A 24,801-nucleotide genomic window follows, 5' to 3' on the forward strand; every position below is an offset into this window, starting at 1 on the left:
GGACAAAACTCTAACTTTTCTGGCGGAAAGTTTCAAATTTAAAAATAGATCAGTCTTCTAAAGATTGCGGTAAAAAAGAAGTCGGCGATAAAGAAGGGTAAAGTTGCCAATCGAAATAAAGTTTTTGATTGCAAATGTAGACAACCACGAGGTGGAAAAACGAACTTGAGAACACGATCTTGAAAAACCGTAGAAAATCCATTACCAGTACAATATTCTGTTGTAAGGACTGGTTACAAATTAAGGTTAAGAATGGACTGATTTGGCTAGAAGCCCGTTTTACACAACTTTGAGGCACTCCTATGGTTGATTGCAGTACGTCACATTTAGTTTTTGCGCTACCCGCACGGAACTAGGTTAGTTTGCATAGATAGCATGCGCTCTAGTTGGTTGTTGGCATTTCGTTCTTGCCGCGTTTCCGTCTAGTCTACAAATCATTCAAGCTGGGTCAGATAATACGGTTGTGACTTAAATGGATACTCCAAAATCGGGTTTCCGAGTAAGGACTGGAACTGAATAATTTATTTTTCGGTAAATAATGAAGTAATAGGCAATAGTGGTTCCAGTCCTTACTCGGAAACCTGATTTTGGAGTATCCATTTAAGTCACAACCCAGATAATACAGATAACAGATTAAACAGATTTGGTCGAAATTTTGTCTACACCTATAGTTGACTTACTTGGGCTTTCACCATTATCAAATCGTAAACTCTATGAACTAAAATACAACGAAAAGTAAAACTATTAATATATTGGTTGGCGCTTTCATTATTCAGCGGAACGGGAAGTTTATCGGCAAGTTCCCGGCCAATGTTAATTGAGTGTGTATTCAGTTGCTGAGGGGTGCTACCTTTATCAGTGTAACGCCTAGTCAACAAACCAGCTGAAAATAGTAACCACACAGGCGGCTCGAACGTAGTGTGTGCGATTTTGTGGTCTAAAGGTCATTAAGGAGAATATTAATTAGTGGCCTTTAGGCCCCAAAATCCCACACAGTACACTTTGGCTGCCTGTGTTGTAATTTGATCTGAAATCATTTGCAATTACAAGTATGATTTCTGACCAAAATTGCACACCACGAAGTTCAACCGCCCCTTTATAACATTCGCTTTGAAATCGCAAAATTCAGTTGCTCAGATACAGGGCTTTTTTTGTATTTACAAATGTTTCGTTGATCCGGTAGTGATCCGCCCCATAGTAGGCACGTTTGTGTAAATGTGATCAATCAACTTAGCTGATGATGTGTTACATGTGTGACTTTTGTGATAAGTGGCCTATAACCAAAGCCGAGGAGCATGTCAAGGTAATCACACGTTCTATTATGATTAAATAAATTTATGTTTATTAATTTATTTTATTATTTAATCTATTGCTGATAACTAATCACATCACCCTGCATAAATTACAATGTATCCCGCTCGGGATGCTAATTGAATTCCGAAAGACATTTAATCCTGAGCGATCAATGTCAGGGATTTGCACGTGATCAGAACGTTGCTGAGGGCTAGTAGTGTGATATTTGCATAATACCTTTAAAGCTCTCTTCTCAGCATTTCTCCGGGATTCTAGACACTCGTCGCTAGCTTTCCACTTTTACTTGAAAACACCTTGGAGTGGGTTGAGGCTGAAAAACAGCGCTTTCCACATTACTGAAAGATGACATCGAATGGTGGGGTAGCAGGACTCTAAAAATAGGTTTTCAAAGGTATGTCTGTAGTATTTACATGGGCTTAAATCAAACCGCGACGGCAACGAAGACGTCGCAAACAAAATGTCTGTGAGCAGAATGATAGCTTGTTCGTGCGTTTTAAACTCTGTAAACTTCTTAGCTGTCCTTTACAAAACAAACACCTGAGACCACCGAAATTTGCGTGGTCTGAGAACAGAAAGTTTCCATTCAAGATTCAACGCTTCTCAAAAATGTAGTGCGGAAGCCGAGGTGTGGCGTCGTAAGAAATGGTTAATATATTCAGCCATTCGCAAATTTCTGGCGAGAGATATAGGTTTATTTTTGCAATCGGTATCTTCCTGGCCGAGGCAACGCCGAGGCAACACCGGGCGTTGGTGCCCTGACTGCTTAAGGTCCCTGATGTTGTAGTGCTCACAGTATCGACCGTGATGCGTTTGGCAAACGCTTATGTTTGCTTGTTTATTATGTTCGGCCCTAAGATATACAGCAAAGCGCTTATTGTCTGCTCGCGAGGGAAACAGTTTTGTTTCCCTCGATTCTCGAATGGTTTCTCTAAACTTCGTCTCAGAAAAAATTGGTAATCTAAAGCTACTCAGTTCTACACTTGCAAGCAGACATTAATTGTACGATGCAATCTGCGTGAAATAAGTTTTGCTTAAGTGGCGTCCTTTTTTAACGCTCGACCGTGGCGTTATCTGGGTCAAACTTACTGTGTAAACGTTAATTCAGTTTTTATTACGAAAACTATCTTTGGTAAAACTGTAGAATACATGGCTTCTTATTTTCATTTCATTGAATCGCAATACATGCTTTGTGTTATGACGCGTTCTTCAGAGCATGCGACCTCTTCGGCCCTGTATTCTTAAGTTGCTCCAATGAAACACCCGCGATGCCCAAATTTGGAATTGTAAAATTCATTTTGCGCGCATTTTGATTATCTTAGGATCCAAACTCATGTCATAAATTTTCTTTATAAAACTCTAACTTCTCGTCCGATCAGGATTTCCTGTAAATTGTAACCCGTCGAGTTTCACGCAAATTCTTCACTGATCAAATAAGGTCAAATTACATGGTTAGGAAGCGGTGTGAAAGAAACTCTCCCATGATGCATCGCTAGCCTCAATTGTCACACATCACCCAACATTTTTCCCATCACTTGAGACTTCTTTGTGCTCCATTTAAATATTCTCTGCATGGCCATAACTTTATTACTTAGAAAAAGACGCCATTTCCTAAGTTTCAATAGGACTTTAAATGTGACCCCTAACTCGCTCCTTCCATCATTTCCTTTTAACTTTTAAAGTGAATCCGCTGACCAGTGCAATAGGTTCATAATCGCACTTTGTGCGTGTATGTGTGGGTTTAATATTATACTTCAAAGGTCTCATCGGTCAAGTGGTTTAGTTTAGTTTAGTTTATTGGCTTCGCCGACAGGCAGGGACACCGCAACAGCTTACGCCAATTACTGCGGGCCCAGTAAACCCACACATCCCACCCCAGGGGAGGACATCCACCACACAGTAATCTCGTGCGTAGGAGATTAACTTCTCTTACCCCTAACCCTGCAGGAGACGGGGCCTACGGTTTATTCGTCCTTATCCGAGAAGACTAAAATATCTATCCATTTCTTGATATTATAGAAAGGTAAAAAATTCTCAGTTATTTTGAGACCATGAGTATTGGTCTGGCCGGGGCTCGAACCCTCGACCTCCCGCACAACACAATCCGGCGCTCTAACCAATTGAACTAACCGGGAGGCAGACTGGAATGGCTGGACTGGAAGAGGGCGGCTGTACACAGTATTACACAGCTTTGAAAATTGTTCAAATTTAAATCTTGCGATCCAAGTCTTTTTCACGTTCCGACTCACAGTCGCTCGATGATAATTTTCACCGTAAGGCAATAATCGTATGTTTACAGGATTTTCTCCCGCTTGCATCTGATAACAAACCTCTATCAGTTTTCTGCCTCGGAACGATATACCGAGTTTAGCGTTCTTCTTTAAACACCGAGCGACGGTTACAAACAGAGTGACCACATTTTCTACAGGAATATTTTGTCGTGACAAAGTACGAATAACACATGACCTCGTCGGAAACGACTGTCTACCTTTTCCGCAAACCCACCATTTTCTCCAATTTGATGTGCATGCTTCAAGCGACCAAAGATGGTTGTGGAATCAAAAAATGTATCCTAATAATTCATGCTTTAGGTTTGGTACATGAATAGTTCGACGTTTGAATCGGACTAGTTATGTACTCGAACTGACCGACTGGCCATGTCCAACTTAAATTCTCAGGTCGACCCAGATAACATCTGTTGTACTTAATTGATTCAAACGTCGATCTCTTCCTGTAATTAACTGGGGCTATTAGGTTCGGCAGATCATGAAAATTTTAACGTTTTAACTAGGCCAGGGGCGAAGAAATTGATGACTATGGATACTAAAGGCCATAAAAAATATCATAATATGAAAAAGATTAAAAGACTACATACCTTTGTGTAATAAATTGGTTGAGTCTGAAGGTAATTGTTATTTATAACATAGCGCGCATGCTTGCCCTACATAAGTCCACTTGGGCCGCTGTGACAAAATCTTTATTTACGCACGTCGGTGCGCAAATAAGATGATGTAATTTTTTTTTTTTTACTTGGCTTCAGACTTGCCGTCCTGTTTTCCTTCTCTTTGAAATATGGGAGAAACCAGCGAAGAACTGCCCAACTTTTCTATCGGCATTGACCTTTTAGGTCCTGATCCAACAAGCAGCAGAAAGAAAGCCGAAAAAAACTCGCAAGTTGCGCGTTTCTCAAATTTGTCGAGTTTTTTACTTTTAAAACATTTTATAGTGACACTTGACTTCATTTAGCTTTGATTTTCTCCATTTATCAGTTACTTTTGAGCTTTTCATTCACAGTTATCAATCAGGCGGTGTGCGCACTCCGATTGCATTGCATTGTGGTAGCGTTATTTTCAATATGGCGGTAAAAGCGGTAGAAATGGGTAGAGTTTGACTGAATATTCCGTAAACGTTAGGCCATTTCTTTTTCCTTTCACTATAGGTAAATATAATTTGATATATTCTGAACGTGTAGAAGTATTTTTCGTACGTATTTGTCACGTATTATATCGTTCTCAAGGACAAACGAAAGCACTGTATTTTAGCATGTAATTTGAGACCGGATTTCGAGCAGATCAAATTCGTTGTACGTCGTAGTTTGAAGCCTTTCAAAGATTTGTATGGTCACTTTGATCCTTGTTCAACAGCTCTGATCAAACGCGCTCAAACGCACTCCAACGGTACCAATGTATTATGCCTTTTAAGTGATAGTGTTTGAGACCCTTTTGTGGAGCGAAAAGGCCCATTGCTGTGTTTTAGTGTGTTGCGTTACATAGTGTTACAACTGCAAGGGCATTTATCGATCGTGTTGTAAATCTACTTTCCGAAGGGAAGGAAAATTAAGTAATAGCGAGTGTTGTGGGGTAAATCTTCTATCTTGATCATTGAATGAAGGCGTGAGACGACACGCCGGAAAGCCGGAAAGAAAAAGGCAGTCGACTGTTGAAAGGTGTTGATTGGCCTGTGTGTCTCCTGCCATTCGCTAGCGCTTTTAAATCTTCTATTCTCAAAGTTTAGCTCTTATTAGGATACCTTTTGATGACTTTCCTTTGCGATGTGATGATAAGGGCCAGTTTTGAGGTGTCATAATTCTCCATTTCTATGTTCCTGAGGTTTGGCAAAGCCGGATGAGATTGTGTTACAAAAGGCACTATTTTCTTCTGTGCGCGCGCTATTTTCTTTGTTTCAGAGTATACTTCTCTCCTGAAGTAATAACTCCAGAAATACGTTTCTCAAACCCTCACATAGGTTTCCTCTATTCTCGAAGGGTATTTTGAAACTCTGTACGTTTTTACTAAACGTGGAGCGTGACAAAGTCGTTCATTCTTAGGAGGCGTGGGGCTTCTCCTATTTACGCTCGGTGGAAAAAGTTCGTGCATTACAAGGTCTCTGTCTCTCTAATATTCCTTTGCATGTCAAGAGTCAACTCACAGTTGAATAACTCGCGTCTAGGAATATAATTACTGACTTTGATGTGATTCATTCCCCCATCGGCTGTGGGTGAAACTGTTGCCATTTGTGTCGAGATTCTTAGGCAGATTGCAGTTTCGAATCTTTCTAAATAACGTCAGTTGCCTCCTAAGAACGAATTTGTCACGGAGAATTGACAGGAGTCGCACAGGCCCGTCAAACGTTTGGAATTTCGAAGGAATAGCAACAGACGGTGAATCCCCATTATGATCCACGTATATTCACGTCGCATCTCGCTGCCACCAAAGATGTTCACTCTAACGCTTCAAGATGCAAATGACTCAATTTTTGTTCTACGACCATGATGCAACGCAATCAGAGTGCGCACACCGCCTGGTTATCTGGATTTAAATGCGCTCGCTCAAACCAAAGTATAAAATGTGGCATTTTTTTTGTCAGCCAATAGGGACGTTTGTTTACTTTTTTGTGCGTTGTGAGAATTTTGCACTCTATCAAAATAAAAAAGCTTCTTCGCGCAGATCCTTCCTGTCGCTGTCTTGTAAAAGAATTTGTTCATGCTTTGAGCTGTTCGTATATCAAGTTATGGATGCACGTGGGAAGTCTGGAGAGCCCTCAAAAAGCTACTCTTACGCATTTTTCGTGCTCTCCAAACTTCCCGCGTGCATCCAGAACTCGATATACGCACGTTAACCATGAAAAAAGAGTTTAGATTTAATTAAAAAAAAAAGTTTGTACAGATGTGAATATGAATGGTAACTGAACTTGGGTGAAGTGCCATTCGATCTGAAATCATAAGCGTGATTTTAAATCACAAGTATGATTTCAGACCACTTCCTGGGTTTTTATAGCCACTGAATGTTTGGAAGGGTACGAATCGACCAGCAGGTCGGATACGAGTCAACACAAACTGGGTATCAAACATCTGAATACGGTTCAAATTGACTGAATACAATCTTCCAAAGATGCCGAACGAATGGATACTAGCAAAGCCACTCTCACGTCAGATAACAAATTGAAAATTATCTTAATTGTTAAGTTCTCTTGTCTCCTTTAAAAAGACTTAATAAGCGTAACGGTACAACCTGTTGTTAGAGGTACCGGCCAACCGGTCACTGGCGCGCACTTTCTAAACTGATGGACTGATCGAGTGGATCTCAATTCAAATGAAAGCATTCGCAAGAAACAGGTTCACGTAGGTTAAGTTTGACTAAACCTGTCTAACCCGGGGCAGAATCGGTGATGTGGGTTAAAATCCGGATTCCACGAGCAGTTTACGTTTATTCGAAAGACAGGTAAGTCGTGGATCGTTTATCAGAAGCCCGGTCCAGAACCAAACGCTTTGACGTAAATTTAGACATAACAAAAAAGCAGAAACATAATCAAACTGCTTCCAGTTTCGACATATTATTCAAAGAAAAAGTGAATTCAAGAACGAATTTGATGTACAGAGCCAGGCAAATTTGCAAAATTTGTATTTTTACTCTGACATTTTGTTCAACTGCGTCAACAGATCAGATCGGTATTTCGAGTGGTCGTCACAAACGATAAAAAACAGTTTGTTTTGACGGCCATTGAGTAGTAGTTTATTTTCTCTGTTTCCAACCCCATACACAACAAACTAACACAACGGAGATACCCGGTATCATACCCTTCCGCTTTGGTGATTATTGGCTACAGGTAATTAAACAAACAATGACCCGCAGAGCGCAATGACATATTTCAAAACGGAACAAACACGTTGAGGAGGGGGGCGTTGGGGTCTATAATGACTGCAAAACCGTAGAAAAAGTCATCCAAAACCGCAAAAGCGCAAAAAAAAAATTGATCAAAACCGAAAACCACAAGCAAAACCGTCAAAACTGATCAATTTTCAAATCCCAATTATCAAAACTTTAGTTGATCCGATACAGTTGGGACAATGGGACAAGTGGAGCATACAGAGGTCTGGCGGCTATTCGAGATTAATGGAGGAGCATAATTGCCAGGGGTGAATCCGGAATTTTTTTGAGGAGGGGGTGCACCACTAAAGAATGGCGTAACTGACTGGTGACCGGACGTAAACAAATTGTAATAGCGAATACGAAGGAGGCTTTTGCCTAGACAATAACATAATATGAACTGTTGAGAATACATATCAAACGATACAATAGAATACCACTTGTACTAGAAAGCCGCAGGTCATCTCAGGAAGGGGGGGGTGAGCACCCCCTGCACCCTCCCCCTAGATCCGCCCCCGACTGCCACTCAGATTGAAGAGAAACCGGAACCCAAATAGGGAAGACCACATCGTATATACCAAATCCGAAAACCCGTTAGTATTTTGGACGCAAATCGAAAACCAGACGCCGAAAATCGAAAAATCCGCAAACTGCATTGAACACTAAAACTAAAAAAAACCGAAAAACCGATTTGAAAAATAGCCGAAACCGCAAAAACGAAAATCCCAACACCCTCCCTCGTTGAGTAATAACACTGCATTACTGCGGCAAGCATAAGTTACTATATAGAAAAAAAAGAATGCCAAACCAGATGTGAATACGATCCAACAGCCGCAAACTTAAAGGATCAAGAAATTCTTCAAGCAGAATATGGCCACCATTTCGAATACATACCTAATGGACAGTTATAGATCTTATTTCTTGCAGTGGATAAGAAACTTTTTATAGAGATATTTTAAGCAGATTTTTTTAGAGATATTTTAAGCAGATTTATCAAGTATGGAGTTCCCCAAGGATCCATTTTAGGTTCAAAGCTTTTTTCTGTCTATGTGAATGACTTTCCTGATGCCATCTCCGATGGTGAGTTATTTATGTTCGCAGATGACACCACCATTTTTACTATTGGCAAGGATGTTGACAGTATAATAGTAATTTTACAATCTATCCTGAAGCAAGTCCTATCGTGATGTACCTTAAACAAACTGAAAACTCATGAGATTAAATCCGAGGCATTACTGCTCTCAAAGCGTGCCTTCATTGGAACACTGCCACAATTGAAGAGTGGCCAAAACTTCCTAAAATTTACGGACGCAGCACAATGCCTTGGGCTAGCGATTGACCGGCAACTATCCTGGAATGATCATGTTCAAATTGTGTGTAAATCATTCAACAAGAAACTAGGTGTTTTGAAGAGAATTAAGTTTTTACCTAAGTCCACCTTGGAGACTATCTATTTCAAGACCATAATCCCATCCGTCCTATATGGTGTTGCTGTTTGGGGATCATGCTCTTCGGCCTTACTGGAGAAACTTGAGCGTATTCACGCACGAGCTGCGCGGCTAATCTATAATCTACCGAGGGAAACAACCATAAATGACTTGAGAAATCTAAAGGGTTGGTCTCCCCTTTCCCACTTCTACACAAAAAGGATCCTATCAATAACTTACAAATCATTCCATGGGCTCAATAATGATCTACTTAATAAACTAGTTACAAAAAGTGCCCAAGTGTTTGGCCTTAGAAAATCCTTGAACATAAATGTAACAAGACCAAAAACTGAAACAGGACGATTGACCTTTAAACATAGGGCTGCCATTGCTTGGAATACCCTCCCGGACAGCATAAAGGAGGCGTCCAGCCTTGAAGCTTTCAAAGAAAAACTGAAGAAAAACAAACCGATCTTGAGCAGTATATCTTATTCAAAGGAATCTTCATCAATTACAAATAAGGACGATATTTATACATATTTTTGAACTATTATTGTAATACTCGTAACTTCTATATATATGTACATATTCCTATTTCTTAATTAAGTGTAAAGTTTTAAATTAGTTAGCAGGTCCACATCAGGACTTTAGTCTTGCCTACCTAGTAACCTGCTTTATCAAATAAACCATGTATGTATGTATGTATGTATGTATGTATGTATGTATGTATGTATGTAAGCTGTGGTACAAATCATCAGTTACTGAGTGTTCATTTTCATCTCACCCATCCAAAAAATAACTCTTGCATGCATAGCATGCTTATGTTTTCTTTTGGTCAAGAAGGCAAAATATTTCTGTAAAAACCCAAACTTTCTAATCCATTTTATTTAGTAAGGTTAGCGGTAAAAATTAAATAAGATGACTAAGGGAGCAGTCGATCGTCGCCTACAGAGTTTAAAGAGAGGGATATTGAAAACTGACTGCTAATTAACCACCAGTTCCTGCCCTTCTCCCAGGGATATAAATAGTGACCAGTCCTTAAACATTGTAAAAAAATGAAACACTTTTAAACTGCGGGGTCGCAGTTATTTATTTTCCATATGACACTGTTTCTGGAAACCATAGAAACCATAGTGTTACTTCAGTTTTTTTAAATTATTTGGTTATTATTATAATCAATGTATTACTAGTAGTAGTGTAATTATCCTAGTGTAGCTATATGTAACTATGTAGTACCAAGTATTCTGTCATGTTTGTGCAAATATTGTAAAATATTCATTCGTGTAATGATTTTTCAACCCCTTCAACTCTGGTAAGTGACCAAGACAGAATTTCTCCTTACAATATCAATACAATACTAAGCAGGTAAGGGAAGAGAGTAAAGAAAAATATCAGTAAGACTGATCCAATAACAGATTCTCTGACGTAACCTGATAAGAATTGTATCGCAGACAGTAAGGAGAATTACTATAGAGATCTTGTGAGTGAAAGGGTTAAGAAACAATAAAAACACCTAAATACAAAGAAAGAAAAGCATAGGTAACTAATGGTGAACGGATTCTACCTGTATTACATCCTTAAAAAGCCACTTTCTTTCAGCAATGCTGAGACGGTGACACTGAACGACGCCCCTCACAGGACCTCACTGCTGTTATGTTCATTTCTCGAAGATACAGACTCTTCCAACTTGTTGTCCTTCTAGCAGGAGTGCTCTTACTGTTCATAAACCTGGTTCCTCCAGAAAAACCTGTCATGCAGGATCAACCAGATCTCCTTCCCTTCCGCATCAATGTCAGAGAGATTCAAGGTGAAATTGTCTGGCCAATTCCTGACGTCACTGTCGGACTTCCTATAAGTCATATCCGAGACCTTGGGGAAGACAAGCCTAGTGTTCTCCTTGTGATAATTGTGTCGTCAGCGCCTGTGCGCTGGGAACGAAGAGACGCCATACGGCAGACTTGGTGGAAATACTGCAGTGTAAAAGAGGTTAGTTCTGTTGCTCATGGTTAGGATCAGGTAAATTATACCGGCATAATTTTGGGCGTGATGCTATAGTCAGACTTCCGAGCATAATGCCGGCGGCATAATGACAAAACTTCTTGAAAATTCCCTTGATGTTACAGTTCAACAGGAGATAAATTTATAGCTCGAGTACTGTCAACAGTGAGCCTGCTTTTCTCACTTGCCCTTTAGGAATTTGATCCAGAAAAGTGTTCCGTTCTGAATTTTCTCAGTAAGTTTTTTTTTTGCCTATTGGTGGTAAGAATAGTAGGGGTGGAAATTGAGGGGCTCTAAACCCTTTACACCTTAACATCAGTATGCATATTCTCCACACTGTTCTCTATACATTTCCTATGGTGCTGACAAGGAGAATTTGTCTAAAAATCAAGAGCCTCTTTAGTTGGTGATCATTTCCTTTATTCTCATGACCTTAATCTGTGACCCAAGAGTGATGTTGTAACGAGAAACTAGATGCTAGTCACCCTTAGGGGTCAAAAAGTTAAAAGATTTCATCCTTCAGTTAGTAAATGTAGCAAGGATGTCCTCCCCTGGGGTGGGATAGGTGGGTTTGTTGGAGCCTAAACCTCGCAGGGGACCTATGTTCTATTGTTTCTGCTCCAGTACTTTGTACAAATCCTTAAATGCTTAAGTACTCAAATATTCATTTTGAGTATAATTTTCTCCATAATAACGTTTGTTTAGGGGTGACACTCAAAAGCACAATGCTTAAACCTCCGAGGATAAATTGTCTCTCTCTACTAATGGTTAAGTTAACTGACTTTCATTAGCTTTGAAAAAACAAATTTTTCGTAAATATAATTCGTCGGGGAACATGTTTCGCCAATCTTTGCTTATTGGTAAGCGCTACAGCCTTATGATTAGTCAGTTTATTAGATTCCCTCTCGAGCCAACTGAGATCAAGTTGTGCCCCTGGTTAGTTGTGAGTCCACAAACTATCACGCATCTTCACAAAGCCTTTCGACAGTTTTAAATTAAGTTGATGCGGAGATGTCACTAAACATACTTCCGTAGGAGAGTGTGGAGACAGTCTCTAAATAACTTAAGTGAAATTGACACATACGAAGGCCCCGATCTGAAACCTCCTTCCTTGTCCCATTTAATTTCTCTTGGTCATATACAACTAAAGATTGTAACTGCTAGTCTTATGCACATCCCCGCAGGTGGCTTGCCACTTTTTCACAGACGGACAAGTCGTCAACAAGAAGATCCAGAAAATCCTCCTAAACGAAACCTACCGATATGGCGACATTGAGTTCCAACCACTTCTGGGCGGGATAGAGTTTGGACTCCGCTTCTTGTACCACGCCAAATGGGCTGCTGCTAGTTACGACTTTCAATATTTTCTTCGCACGGACGATGACTACTTTCTATGTCTTAAGAAGCTTTTGAATGAGTTACCTTGGCGCCCTAACCAGAATCTCTGCTGGGGACATTTTCACTGTGAAGTAAACATGACGTGGGTTGACGAATCATGGATGATGTTTTCACGTGACATTATTGACAAATTCTTGAACCAAGACGCGCGTACCATGTTGTGTCATCCGCACGCTGACCAGCAGATCGCCATGTGGCTCAACAACATATCAAGTCGGTTATTTTTCCACGACGTTCGTCTGAATCACGTGGGCGAGTTTGATTGGCAGGCGAGAAACGTTTGTGTAACGTACATGGGAGTTCATCGAGCGTTTGCGTCGCGCATGTTACGACTTTCCAAGACAAGCGAGGACGGTGCAAAAACGGTGCCCCCCATCTCTAACTTCTCCCTGTACTGTGGATACGACACGTTCGACTATAAGAAGCTTGGCAAAAGTTATCGATATGAACCAAAGCCTTGTGTTGAGAACGCAATATGGGTGAAACATCACCGATTGTGGATTGGAGAAGAGGGTAGGGTCAATTAACAGAAAAAAGGGTCGGAGATACTTCATCTGTACTGTAGTCACAGACAGATAAGTTTGACCCAAGAAAAACACAGCAGTCAAACGTCTGCACATGTGCGAACGTTGTAATGCTTAGGTGGCGTGCTCAGTCCAAGCTATCGGAACCAAGTTGTCTCACACAAGTTGCAAAAATAAAAAATCCAAAAAAAAAAAATACAAACCAGTAAGTCATGGTGTTTTAAAAGTGTATCACTTTTTTGGTAAAGCTAAAAACAGAATGTTAAATCAACAGGATACCCGTACTTGAATAAGCTTTGTGTTCAAAAAGTCTTGAGTTTTCCTTTTCGGGTACTTTTGTTTCCTTTCACAGATTCCTGCGAACGTTTCAATTTTCCTCCGCTAATTTTTTTGAGACAGCGGCTGTTTCTTATGATTTCCTTTGATATTTTGCGCGGGAAATTGTCGTGCGGCCGGGCAGAATTGTTTCATTTGCGCATGCTGGACGTTTGACCGCTGTGCTTCTTGGACCCCGCACTAAAGGAATGTGAAGTTGCTGACACCTCGATTATTCTCGATTTTGACGTTGTCTTCTTTTCTTTTTGTAATAGTTTATTTATTCGATCTAACAGAAACCATTTATACTAAAAAGTACATTACAACCACAAAAGAAAACATTACACTGTAACTTACAACACAATAAAAAGATAGGTGAGTTAAGTTAATTAATTTTTTATTATCGATCACAGGAAAAAATAAGTATGTGGAAACTAATTATAAATTAGATAAGAAGCATTATGATTCACATTAATTTTTTTTCCTAAGAAAATTTGCGCCGCTTTCCTTGTATTAATTATTTGTTGTAAAACGCCGATCCAGAACAGTCTTATGTACTACCGACAACTACATTCGTCAAGAAAATGTTCAAAATGTTGTAGACTCACGAGGCGCAGCCGGGTAAGTTCACAACATTTTGACCGCTGTGATGACCAACATCGCTGCCGATAAGAGTACAGACCACTTTCGATTTGTTTTTTACCACAAAATCGACGTCAAATAAAGCGATTCCTTTCGTGCGTGACCATTGCGTGACACATTGAAATGAACAGCTTTGTCTTTACTCTAATCGATAACGGCAAATTGGCCGATCAGATTTCGACGTTACTGCCAAGTGCGGTAACAACTGTCTTTGACAAGTGGAACAAGTTAGTCATAGTGGCAAAGAAATAAAAACATGAGGAATCAGTTGTTGGAAGGCTGCTTAGTGCTAATTCAGGGTTAAATGGACACCGCGGAATTACGTTTTTTTAAGGCACGATACAGTATTTTATTGGTCAGCGGACACCTCAACGAAACCGTAAAATGCCGTTAACTTTTACAATGTTTTCGCCGTGATTCAAATCGACAGCGTAAAAAGGCAAAACTTAGAAAGAATACTTTAAACTTAGCTTTGAAACTCCGTTCAACTTTTGGATAGTTCTCAAGCTCAATTATATAATTTGCCAAAGCCGAACTGAAGTTGCACACGATATGAAATTGTTGTTTTTCGCTGGCGGCTCCGTAGCAACTGTTTTGTTTATAGAAGAGCATAAGCACTAAGGCTAAAAATGAGACGGTTTTTGAATGGCTGAAGCGGTGATCCGAGGACGCTGCACCATCAGGTTTGTAAAGCAGTGGCTTGAACCGTATAAATCGGCCTGTCAACGGCATTCCGGTCAGATTCGCCGAGAAGACAAAACATGCCCGTGTAGCACGGACACGCTATCCCCCCTCGTTATCGTATGTATCATAGTTGGCCAAAAACCTATGACTGTAACATGTATAGGACTGAAGCCCCCCAAATTACAAAAATTGGCTCAACTAGAGGAAGAATAACCCGAGGTATCTTTAAGTACAAAATGTCCATTGTAATGGTAATAAATTAAGTTTTCACTTTCCACCTTAGTTTGTAATTTTTTTTTTCTAAGCCGTAATTTTTTTTCTGAGCAATAATTTTACTTTCCCAACAAGTATTTGTTTCTCATCACAATTATGAATAATTTGTAGTATGTCTTTTTTTTTTATGCTGCTCTTCCCTCACTAATCATTTTATTTTATTTCTTTCTTTTTGTTTTTTCTTTTCTTTCTTTACTAACTTACTGCCATCTGCAACATAAAATGTAGTAAGCTAACAGAATACTTCTGGTTCATATAGTTCCCTGATTCACAAAGTAACATTACCATCTTGGTACTACTAGAAAACAAATTTTTAAAAAAACATGTTTAAAAAACAAAAGTACTGTAAGGTAAAATAATTATAATAATATAATTTAATCAATTTATGTGAATAAAGCACTGTATTGTCTTTTCTCATATTGCAACAGCCTTGAATGAATCAACTATCTTCTAAACTTGATTTCTTATATTCATAAGCTGCCTGAATTATAAACGAAGAACTTATGTTGGGTGTTTATGGAGGTGGAAAGAACATGATTATGATGATTAATCTTCCAAATTAGAAATGGCAGAGGGAAATTATCAGAAGTATTTCTGAAGTCAAAGTTGTTTGTTAAAAATGTTCAGGAGAAAATTGATTAGATTAAGTCAGCTGTCAATTCCCAGTTAACACTAAGTCATTAGGAGTAACCAAAAGCTTGTAATTAGCCTGTGTACTGCTGTGCCCATCCAGTCAAATAAAAATCAGGGATGGGATATTCCCAAACGTAAACAATGATAGCACCATACAAATGTCCTTTTCCCAACTTATTACTGGGGAGGGGAGCACTGGTATGGCTACACTAGTTGTAGTCAATAAGAAATTCTTAACTAATTTCGGCAATATACATATATTTTGCCACCTTGAAAGAAAATGGCTACAAGTCAAATAGGAATGTTTCATAACAATGTTCTGTAGGGATATGATGTAATATTACTGATGGGGATCATAATTATCCTTACAGTGGCAGAGCATGTGATGCATATGTAAAGCAAAGCTAAGCTTAAAGAAAAATGAATGGAAGAAGAGTAGTTTATTATTTGCATAAATTAATACAATGCACATGCAAGATAGTGGAATATACTTCAGGTAAACATACATGTGCCTGTAAAAGTTTCAAATGACTGAGTTATAAAAATATAATAATAATAATAATAAAGTGGATTTCTTTGAAAATGCTTTCGTGTAAAACAATTAGAGCTGTTTGGGAAATTAAAGTGGCTGTTGTTGCAGCAGAATAACGCTTGTTTAGTGATGTTTACAAAGGAAGTGGAAATCGAAGAAATTGTGAATTGTTTGTTGCGCTAAGGCTCGACAAAGATTATTGTATAGGCGATTGATTGAGGGCGCTGAAAATATGCAATTTTTGAGACCATCCAAAAAGATCGGTTCATTTCGAATTTATCTTGAATTAAGCCTTTATTGACAGCAGTTGATAGTAGATCTCTATAACATGTCTTTATTACGTTTGGTGTGCCAGTTCACGCGATAACTTGTTGATAAAACTGCAAGTATATGAGATGAACAAATGTTTTCATATTTTGATTACGGACACCCGTTCTTAAGGGCACAGAAAATCAGAAGGGTGGAATAGCGAAAAATCAGTCTATAAAAGTAAAATTCTCATCCAAGCGAATAATTACCAAAATGAAAAGGCACCGCACGTCGGCGAAAAGTGAGTGTATGAATATTTTCACAACACAATAATTACCTGTATCGCTTCATGCTTATAACACTTAAAAATCCAACCAGTCATCAGACTCGCTGGAAAAGTATCTTACAGAACTAATCTCCTGCTTTGTCTGGATAACTATCGCTGTTTTTGACAATTCTGAAAGCGAGGGCGACTGAAGAACCAAGATCGCGCTTCGGCCTCGTAACTGGACGGCCAGTCTAAGTGAAAAAACAGCACACAACTCCAAACAAAATGACTCCCCTACACCGCTATTTGTTAAGATGTGGTTTTAGTATTAAATCCCATTCAAAGGATCGAATATAACAAACAAGGAGAGGTATCATGCATATTTTCCAACTTAAAACCACGCAAAAGGCCGATGTCTTCATCCAACTCAGTCTACAAACATATGGAAGCGCTTGGCAGCCTAAAGGTGATGACCACTGACCAGTTACTGTGACGTCACGAAAACGTATTTCCGCGGTGTCGCTGTTTTGTATCTTAGGAGATGGAGTTCCTTATTATCTCTGAGGGCTTTACGACGAAGTTCTAATCTTAATACAAAATACCCTTGAAGTTGCCTGGGACAATGATAATCATTTACAATTTTATATACTAGTTGGAGACGAAGATAGCGGCGCCTATTGGATAATGTTAACAGGCCAAGTCTCTCCTTCATTGACTGTGTGCACGTTAAGTATCTGGTGAATGAAGGAAGCCTGGTTTGCACATAGTGTTTTATAGTTTTGGCGCCAAAGCGTTGTCCCAGGGAGTCTGGGGACCAACCCCTCTTTTTATTTGAAGTCGCGAAAAATCCAATATTCAAAATAACGGTCAGCCAGAGTTCACGAAAAGATCTAAAAGATGCCGTATGGAATGCCCTACGAATTGTAAGTAAAAATTTCGTTAAACTCTCAAATGTTATTCAATATTTAAAAAAATCTGTATTTGTTTTTTAGTTTAACTTGCTTCCTCTGGCAACCAGTACAAAAATAAACGGCCACCATACATCAGAAACCTTCAAAGCTACAGTAACGCTTCAAAACGAAAGCGCGAATCATCCTTGCATCAGTGGGTAGTTTAAGGAAGTCTTTCTCGAATTATTTACAGACGTTCTATATAGACATATACGGTCTGTACCTCGATCAGCTAACGGAAGTGCGTACATAGAAGTAATACGACCTTTCTCAATTGAAAAGGTCGCCCAACAGGATATCCGCTTGGCTCAGCGATTAGTATAAAATCTCACGTAATGCTGGAAATTTTCACTTCGATCGCTGTTCGAAATGGACCTCAGGGGTAATTTTCAAGTTCAAATCCTCACTTTTGGAGGGCTCCTATGTGTTTTATCTGTTTTGATCGCAAGTGCAGGAGGAAATGTGCTCATACGACCAGGTAGGGGAGTCATTTCTATGTCTGCTACACAACCGTCTGTATTTTATTTCTGACGAAGGCCGCAAAAGCAAAGCAATGGAAACCTGAATAACAATTTTGAGAGTTTCTACCGTTCGAAATGGTATATTAGTTTCGTCGGTTCGTCAATTTTCATCTATCATGCTTAACATCCTCTGTTACGTTACACTGGGCTGCACTGTATCTTTGTTGTGGAGATTAAAACAAAACAATCTAAGATTTTTATCCCCCGTGGCCTGGGGGTACTTCTAGAAACTTAGGATGGGGGTAAATTGCATTGCTCATAGTAACTAATTAGCTACCTCGAACGAAACAATTACTTCTCACAACAACAATCTAAATCGCTTGTGAATAGGAACGAATGATTGCATGATAATGGAATCTGCGAAACAATATATCCCATTACAGACCACAATTCGAGGATTTTTCAAAGCTTAGAGCTAAGAGGTTTAAAATCTAAAACCGACTCATATGTAAACCGAGAGTGCGCAAAAACCATACTTTTTTCGCTGCATTTGTCCAAACAGCCTATATTTGAGAGGTTCTTCCCGAGCCTACGGAAAATGTTAATTTTATTTCCTTTATTCCAAGAGATTTCCAGTTGCTTATTGTAGTCTATAATTGGATGATAGAGAAATTCGCCAGAAATATCACTCCAGGTCGAAGCAAACAAATCACAAAACCGTTACGTGGAACCACAAACTGCTTCTTTTGTTCAATTGTTAGATACTCGAAAATTAGGGGAAAATCTCGAGCACAATTGACGCATCCTTGTTCATATTGAGATTTGGGATGGAATTATTTTACTTTCACTAGACCCCTACAAGTTATTCAGTTTTGCCTTTCACTTCGCCATTTAATACTTGGGCGTTTCTTTAAAATGAAAAATGCTTTCAGCAGCCTAACCTTGGAATCGTTTCATTTGACCGCCTCCTGGTTAGCTCAATTGGCAAAGCGCTGGACTGTTGTGCGGGAGATCGAGGGTTCAAGCCCCGGCCGGACCAACACTCATGCGGGTCTTAAAATAACTGAGGAGAATGTGCTACCTTTATCAAGTATCTATAATGTCAAGATGAAATGGATAGACATTCTAGTCTTCTCGGATAAGGACGATTAAACCGTAGGCCCCGTCTCCTGCAAGGTTAGAGGTAGGAGACGTTAATTTCCCACGCACGAGATTACTGTGTGGTGGATGTCGTCCCCTGGGGTGGGGTGGGTGAGTGTGAGGGCCGGAGGTTCAGTTAGAAAACTGTAATAGGTTATTGCGCTTCCCTCCTTAAGTTATGTTAAGTAAACCTCCCTGTTTTTTGACACTTGGATGACCACACACAAGGAAAAGGGAGTCGCTATCAATCCTGTACATTTTTTCAAAAACAGGATGCATGACTTTTTTTAACCTTTTTTGTTGTTTTTGTTGTTTTCCCTAGTACCCACTCCCCGTCAGGACGACGGACCTGTTACTCAAGGTGAGGATCCAGTTACGTAACGCAAATTAAATCGCACATCCCATGAACTTTGCTATTAAATTTGGTGAAACAAAGGTCACGCATGCTCAGTACACGAGCACATCTGTATTATATTACTTTTATTCGACAGAATTTGAATAAAGAACATGGTGTTATTTTGAGACTAAAAGATATGTAAGGCAACTAAGAATATTGCTCGCCGCGCTTTAAAGTCGATTTAAAACAAAGATTTAAGACAAAGCGAGGCCAACCTTTTTTTGGCTATATATATTCCAGACATTTGTTGATAATCAATCGTTTTTCTTATTCCAATCGTTATGTAATAACGACATACTCGTACATCGAGCCTAGGCATCGAGAGTTTGAAAAATCTTTTGCAACTGCACAAAGTTAGCGAGTCGTACTTGCTGTGATTAGGTTTGTATGGAAATGTTGAATGGAAAGTATAGCGCATGCGAAATTTTTAAGTAAAAGGAAACAATGTTACTTGGATTAGTTTAAGTTGAATGGTTACGTTATTTAGAGAACAGAAAGAGACAAAAGTCTATGGGGAAACTATAAATACCGCATAATGCATTTTCCTTTTTTCCAGGTGACTTGAGACAAATCACTCCAGATAGCAATGAAGCTCAAATTAATGAAGGTATGGCTGCACAATTTAGGCTTATTCCTATGTACCCAGAAAAATATGTGACTGTACTCCACTTTTTAAGTCTTTAAAACAGCTTCATGGCTGCCTACTCTAATTCAAATATTACTCAAAAGCTACGAACACTTTCCTCCTCGTGATGTCATTTCCATCACTAACAAAATATTCGTTTATAATCACATGATAACATTCCTGGTATCAGACTACGATAGTAACAGAATATCGATCCTAAATCCAGAATAAAAAAAATTCAGGTCGTCTGTGCACATGATGGTATGTTCCGGTAAGATCCTGGAGAAGTTTCTATTACAAAGTCATTTATCCATATGATTATGACTGCGTCGTATCAGACCGCGAACGAAACAGTATCTCGACTTACGGCTCTAAGAAAATTAAGCCTTCAGATCTTCCGTGTACATGATGGTACTTGGATGTTTCGCCCTGATTATGACATGGGTTTTATTGCAAGGTCAAATCTTTCATTTAAAAAAAAAATAGATTAATTACATAAAAACACGGTAAGAAACACGGCAAAGAAATGTTTTGAGTTTGTTTTGCTAGTGCTCCGCTAGGCTTTCACGGAGATTGGTTTAAAGCACTTTGTTTTCCCAACTTCTTGGAACATATCTGACATCTTCTGAATCAGTTTCAAGTATACAGAGTAGTCTAGAAAACGCCAACTAATATGAGATCACATTAGAGATAACTTTACCAACGGATTAAACTGATCATCAAATCAAGACCGATCGAATTACGCTGCAGCTGCTTGAACCCTATTCATAACAACATCACGACAAAATTGACCAATCACTGTACTCATAGCTACTTAAAACGTGGACTGACAAACGCTCCACGATTGATTGTGATGTTGACTTCCGCTCATGTTGTCGAAACGTCAGTCACTACTATATCGATCTACTAAAGATAGTCTTTTTCGGAACTATCCTCACCTGGACTATTAATGTACACGACCAACCTTTTGTCGAGGCTGATGTATGTACTTTTGTACATTTACCGCTTTTTTACCTTAGACAGCTCTCGACCATAACAAAGTAAGAACCTTGCCTTTTGAAGATCCCTCTCTCTGACGCCATCGTTAACCGTTTCAAATTCATTAATTTAGCCATGTTATCCACAAAGGGTTCCGTCTGGTGAAAAACAGAGAAGGAATGGTAATAAAGTTCACAGCTTTTACGTTGTCTATTCTTTTTTTTGATCTTTGCAACACTTAAGTGAAATGTGAAGTGCAAAAACATCTTTTCCGCCCTGATGCCAAGAAATTCATGTTGGCTCCAATTTGAAATGATTCCTACATGCGGTGATGTGGTTACATGCTACGGCTCACGGCAATTTTAAAAATTTAGCGCAAGAATAAATCGACTGTTCACAGTTTAGAAACAGCTTCTCGTGGGAACGTTTCAGAATCATTCTTTGTCCTAAAGGTCTCTTTTTACCGGTCAAGTGACAAGAGACACTCGCGATAAGTGAAAACAACAGAAGCTGGAGAAGAGAATACTTCGAGATTAACGTGCATTGTTATCCTCCTAATCCGCATGTAACCGTAAGTGATAAAACATTAGGCCTTTGTGGAGGCGAAGGTTGACTTCGTGGCCAATTAGTTGTGTTCTACCCCACAGCAAGGGGGTAGTTAGATTACCTACTTCATGGGGTTTTCACCGTTATCTTTGTGGGTCCAACTCACTTGCATTGTCTTTGCCCTGATATTCATTTCATGTCATTCCCTTTTTACTAAAAATCTTTTCAACATCGCCAAGGTGGGGGCTGGCTCATTTAACGTTAGGAGGGCGAACTCGCATAGGTGGCAAAGAGGCTAAGTTGCAAAGGAGCGAATTCAGCAATTACCCTTTTCATCCATGGCCGAAATCGCTTTTCTTGATAAAATTATAAGTGTTACAATTGCTATACGGTGACAGTATTTATCTTTGTTTTTTGTCGCATGAAACAAGGGGAGTTCCGGTGAATCAAATATTGGTATACTTGCGGGTGTTTCAGTCATTTTTTATTATTTTGTAAGATCCCTTGATTGTCCTGACTTGTCGGTATCATTTGTATAACGAAAGAAAAGAACTGCAAAAGTTAAGTCTTGTCTAAAATCGAATGAAAAATGCACTAACCCCGACTGTGGTATCAACTCATACTACTCAGTTTTAGACTAACGAGTAAAAAGTCATGAGAATTAACCTCATGACTGCGTAGTTTTGCCAAAATTCAAATTGCACCAATTTATGTATTCACCCTTAATTCAGGGAGAATATAAAAATTCGTTTGTCTTTTGAAGATGAATTCTAAATGTGATATAGAAATTCTTTCAAACTGTTTGTCCACTCCGCACGCTTGGATAAGTTCTCTTTTTTTTTGGACGATTTGAGAATACTACAGGTCTGAAATCACATTGACATTTGATATTCAAAACCACAAACAAGAAGCAATAAACTGTTTTCTTCAGTCAGACAATTATAATCAAGAATTCTGATCTATCTGATTACAAAACCCAACAGGAATATCAGCCAGCTTATTTCCAGCCCTTTTTTATTACTTTCACTTGGTGAAAACATTCACTGAGAACTTTCAATTCTTGTTATTTACATTTCATATAACTTTTAAAAAACCTTGTTTAATTTAAATTAAAGTACACTGACGAACCAGTTTTTTTTTCAGTCAAATTTCAGTCCTCTCATTTCATGTCTAGTTAATATCATAAACTGTTTGTTTCTCCGACATGCCGTCACTTCTGTCCCAAGAGCTCTGGCAATTTTTTGTCAACAAAGAATGCGTTCGATAAGCTGAAAATTCAAAAATTGAAAACGCCTCAATTATACGAGACAGAATTAACTAATATCTCTTTCTTATCTCTCAGACGGAAGCTTATATCTTACTAATTCCGAACTAACTGCGACCTCTATTTAGAGAGTATTGCTTTCATAATAACGTAACTTTATGACTACTTTGGCCAAACGCCATCTAAAAAGGTTTTTATATTTTCTCCTTCTTGTGATTATATTTTCTGAAAGCAAAGTAATCTTTTCTGCCGCCTTTTCTTTGCGCGAATTTATTAAATTCCAAATTAAATTTCTGTACGAAAAATCGCTTTACTTTAAGTAATCATTCTTAGTCAAACACGCTTGCAAATGCAGCGAGAAAAAACAAGATTTTTTGTTTCGTTTTTGAAATTTGCCAGCAGGAAAACTGATGTATGACGTAAATGTCCTGCCTTGCTTTAGTTTTTCAATTGATAATCGCCATCGTAGGAAACAAGTCGGAAATGTATGTTACTTGGAAAGACAAATTTGACGCACATTTAAATGTACATTTTAAATTAAATTTAAAGCGAGAAGCCACTAGCAAACTATATTTGACAGCGGAAGATGAAAGAAAATATTAACTAGATTTAAAATTGCTGCGCTAGACTATGAAATTAACATATCAACAAAGTTGAAATGGTAAATTGGCCACCGTAATGATTACAAAAGCTGACGTTTCGAGCGTTAGCCCTTCGTCATTCGCTCCGACGAAGGGCTAACGCTCGAAACGTCAGCTTTTGTAATCATTACGGTGGCCAATTTACCATTTCAACTTTGTTGATATATCCAAATTATTTCGTTACTCCCACCGACGCAGCCCCAAACAGTTTCTTTCGAAACTATCAGCCTTTATGAAATTAACATTTCTTTTAGTTTAAACCAGTTAACAAGCAAACCATATTTAAGCTAGATTTTTTTGCGCGAAAATTTGGCGCCACGGATGTATAACAACTAGTTCCATCATAAGGACACGGATCACTTTGCACTGACCACGCGTATTAACTTCACTGCTGTCGCCGGTACCGAAAGGTTATTTCGAAACTTTGCAAAACCATCAACGTTGACTTCGTCGTCAGAGAAAGCTAAATTTTCTATGGGGCTGCCAAGATCTTGCTGCAGTGATAAAGTTTTTTTAAAGCTCTTTTTCAACCTAGAGCTCTTTCTTGAACTTCTGTTTTCGCCTCGCTCTGCTTCCTTCTTCGAATCGCAGTTCACATTGAGTTCCTCTGGCGTGTTGTTTTTGTTGTTATTGCTTTCGCGCGCTGCTTCACGTTGTCGCATTTCACGTCGGAAACTCCTTCCAAATAAATCTTTCTCGTAATAACAAACACGCGATGATTCTTCCACTGGTGCAAGTTTAGCTGATTCAGAGCCGGAGGAAATTTCCCTGACTGCTTCGTCGATCGCATGCATCCAGCGATGTCTCTGCAAGTTGGTATGGCATTTCAGAAGCCATATTCCGTCCTCGGTAACTAGCTTAAATCGATGGCTGTATGTCTTCCGCCTCACGACAGAACATCGTGCGTTCGCTGTGATTTCAATTTTGTCGCAGTACTCTTGCCACAGGTCGGTACGATCATCGTAAAAATACAAAACACAGTTTTTCAGAATGACCCAATATTCAACCCATCTTTCCTTCTCTTCCTCCTTCTTGAGAAAATCCTCGTGAAGCGGTTCGTCCATTCCTTGCCTTGGGTTTTATGTTTTTTCACCTTCAACTGTAATGAATTACCGCGTTTCTCGAGCGAGTAAGTACTGAATGAACGTTTCACTCTATGTGAAACCCGCAAATTCACACTGAATTAAATATTGATGACAGTTTATTTGTATTGAAAGCCCACATATACAATGAACACCTGACAGACCGGGATTTTCGCGCATGCTTGTTAAATTTGTCGTAATAATCATCAAGAAAATACAACCAGACAATAAAATTTAAACGTGCAAAGACTAAAAAATGTTACGTAAAACATGAAAAGTTTTTCTCTTCCAAGATGTCTTAAGTTTTAAAAATCTCG

At 39.0% G+C, this 24,801-nt stretch overlaps 3 protein-coding genes across 4 annotated transcripts in view; 2 read left to right on the forward strand and 1 right to left on the reverse strand.

Moving 5' to 3' along the window:
- The first annotated feature begins 1,498 nt into the window (after nucleotides 1-1,498).
- LOC148734364 (beta-1,3-galactosyltransferase 6-like) lies at nucleotides 1,499-15,135 on the forward strand. Of its 2 annotated transcripts, XM_088755081.1 has the most exons (3): nucleotides 1,499-1,705; nucleotides 10,484-10,870; nucleotides 12,067-15,135. In XM_088755081.1, exons 2-3 carry the CDS (start codon nucleotides 10,538-10,540, stop codon nucleotides 12,805-12,807), a joined length of 1,074 nt encoding a protein of 357 aa, XP_088611207.1. In that variant the 5' UTR covers nucleotides 1,499-1,705; nucleotides 10,484-10,537; the 3' UTR covers nucleotides 12,808-15,135. The 2 variants fall into 2 exon arrangements, with proteins under 2 accessions (XP_088611207.1, XP_088611208.1); XM_088755082.1 differs by lacking the exon at nucleotides 1,499-1,705 and having other exon boundaries at nucleotides 8,648-10,870.
- A 2,506-nt stretch (nucleotides 15,136-17,641) lies between these two features.
- Nucleotides 17,642-24,801, forward strand: part of LOC148734365 (uncharacterized) — a 27,290-nt gene continuing 20,130 nt past the window's right edge. The window contains exons 1-3 of the mRNA XM_088755076.1: nucleotides 17,642-17,828; nucleotides 19,274-19,312; nucleotides 19,905-19,955. Coding sequence (XP_088611202.1) covers nucleotides 17,720-17,828; nucleotides 19,274-19,312; nucleotides 19,905-19,955 — 199 coding nt within the window. The 5' untranslated portion in view covers nucleotides 17,642-17,719. The remainder of the gene's footprint in view (nucleotides 17,829-19,273; nucleotides 19,313-19,904; nucleotides 19,956-24,801) is intronic.
- On the reverse strand, nucleotides 22,495-24,610 carry LOC148734366 (uncharacterized). The gene has a single exon (XM_088755091.1). It carries the CDS (start codon nucleotides 24,464-24,466, stop codon nucleotides 23,759-23,761), a length of 708 nt encoding a protein of 235 aa, XP_088611217.1. The 5' UTR covers nucleotides 24,467-24,610; the 3' UTR covers nucleotides 22,495-23,758.

The sequence above is a fragment of the Stylophora pistillata genome, chromosome 3 (genome assembly GCF_964205215.1).
Source record: "Stylophora pistillata chromosome 3, jaStyPist1.2, whole genome shotgun sequence".
Taxonomy (NCBI): Eukaryota; Metazoa; Cnidaria; class Anthozoa; order Scleractinia; family Pocilloporidae; genus Stylophora; species Stylophora pistillata.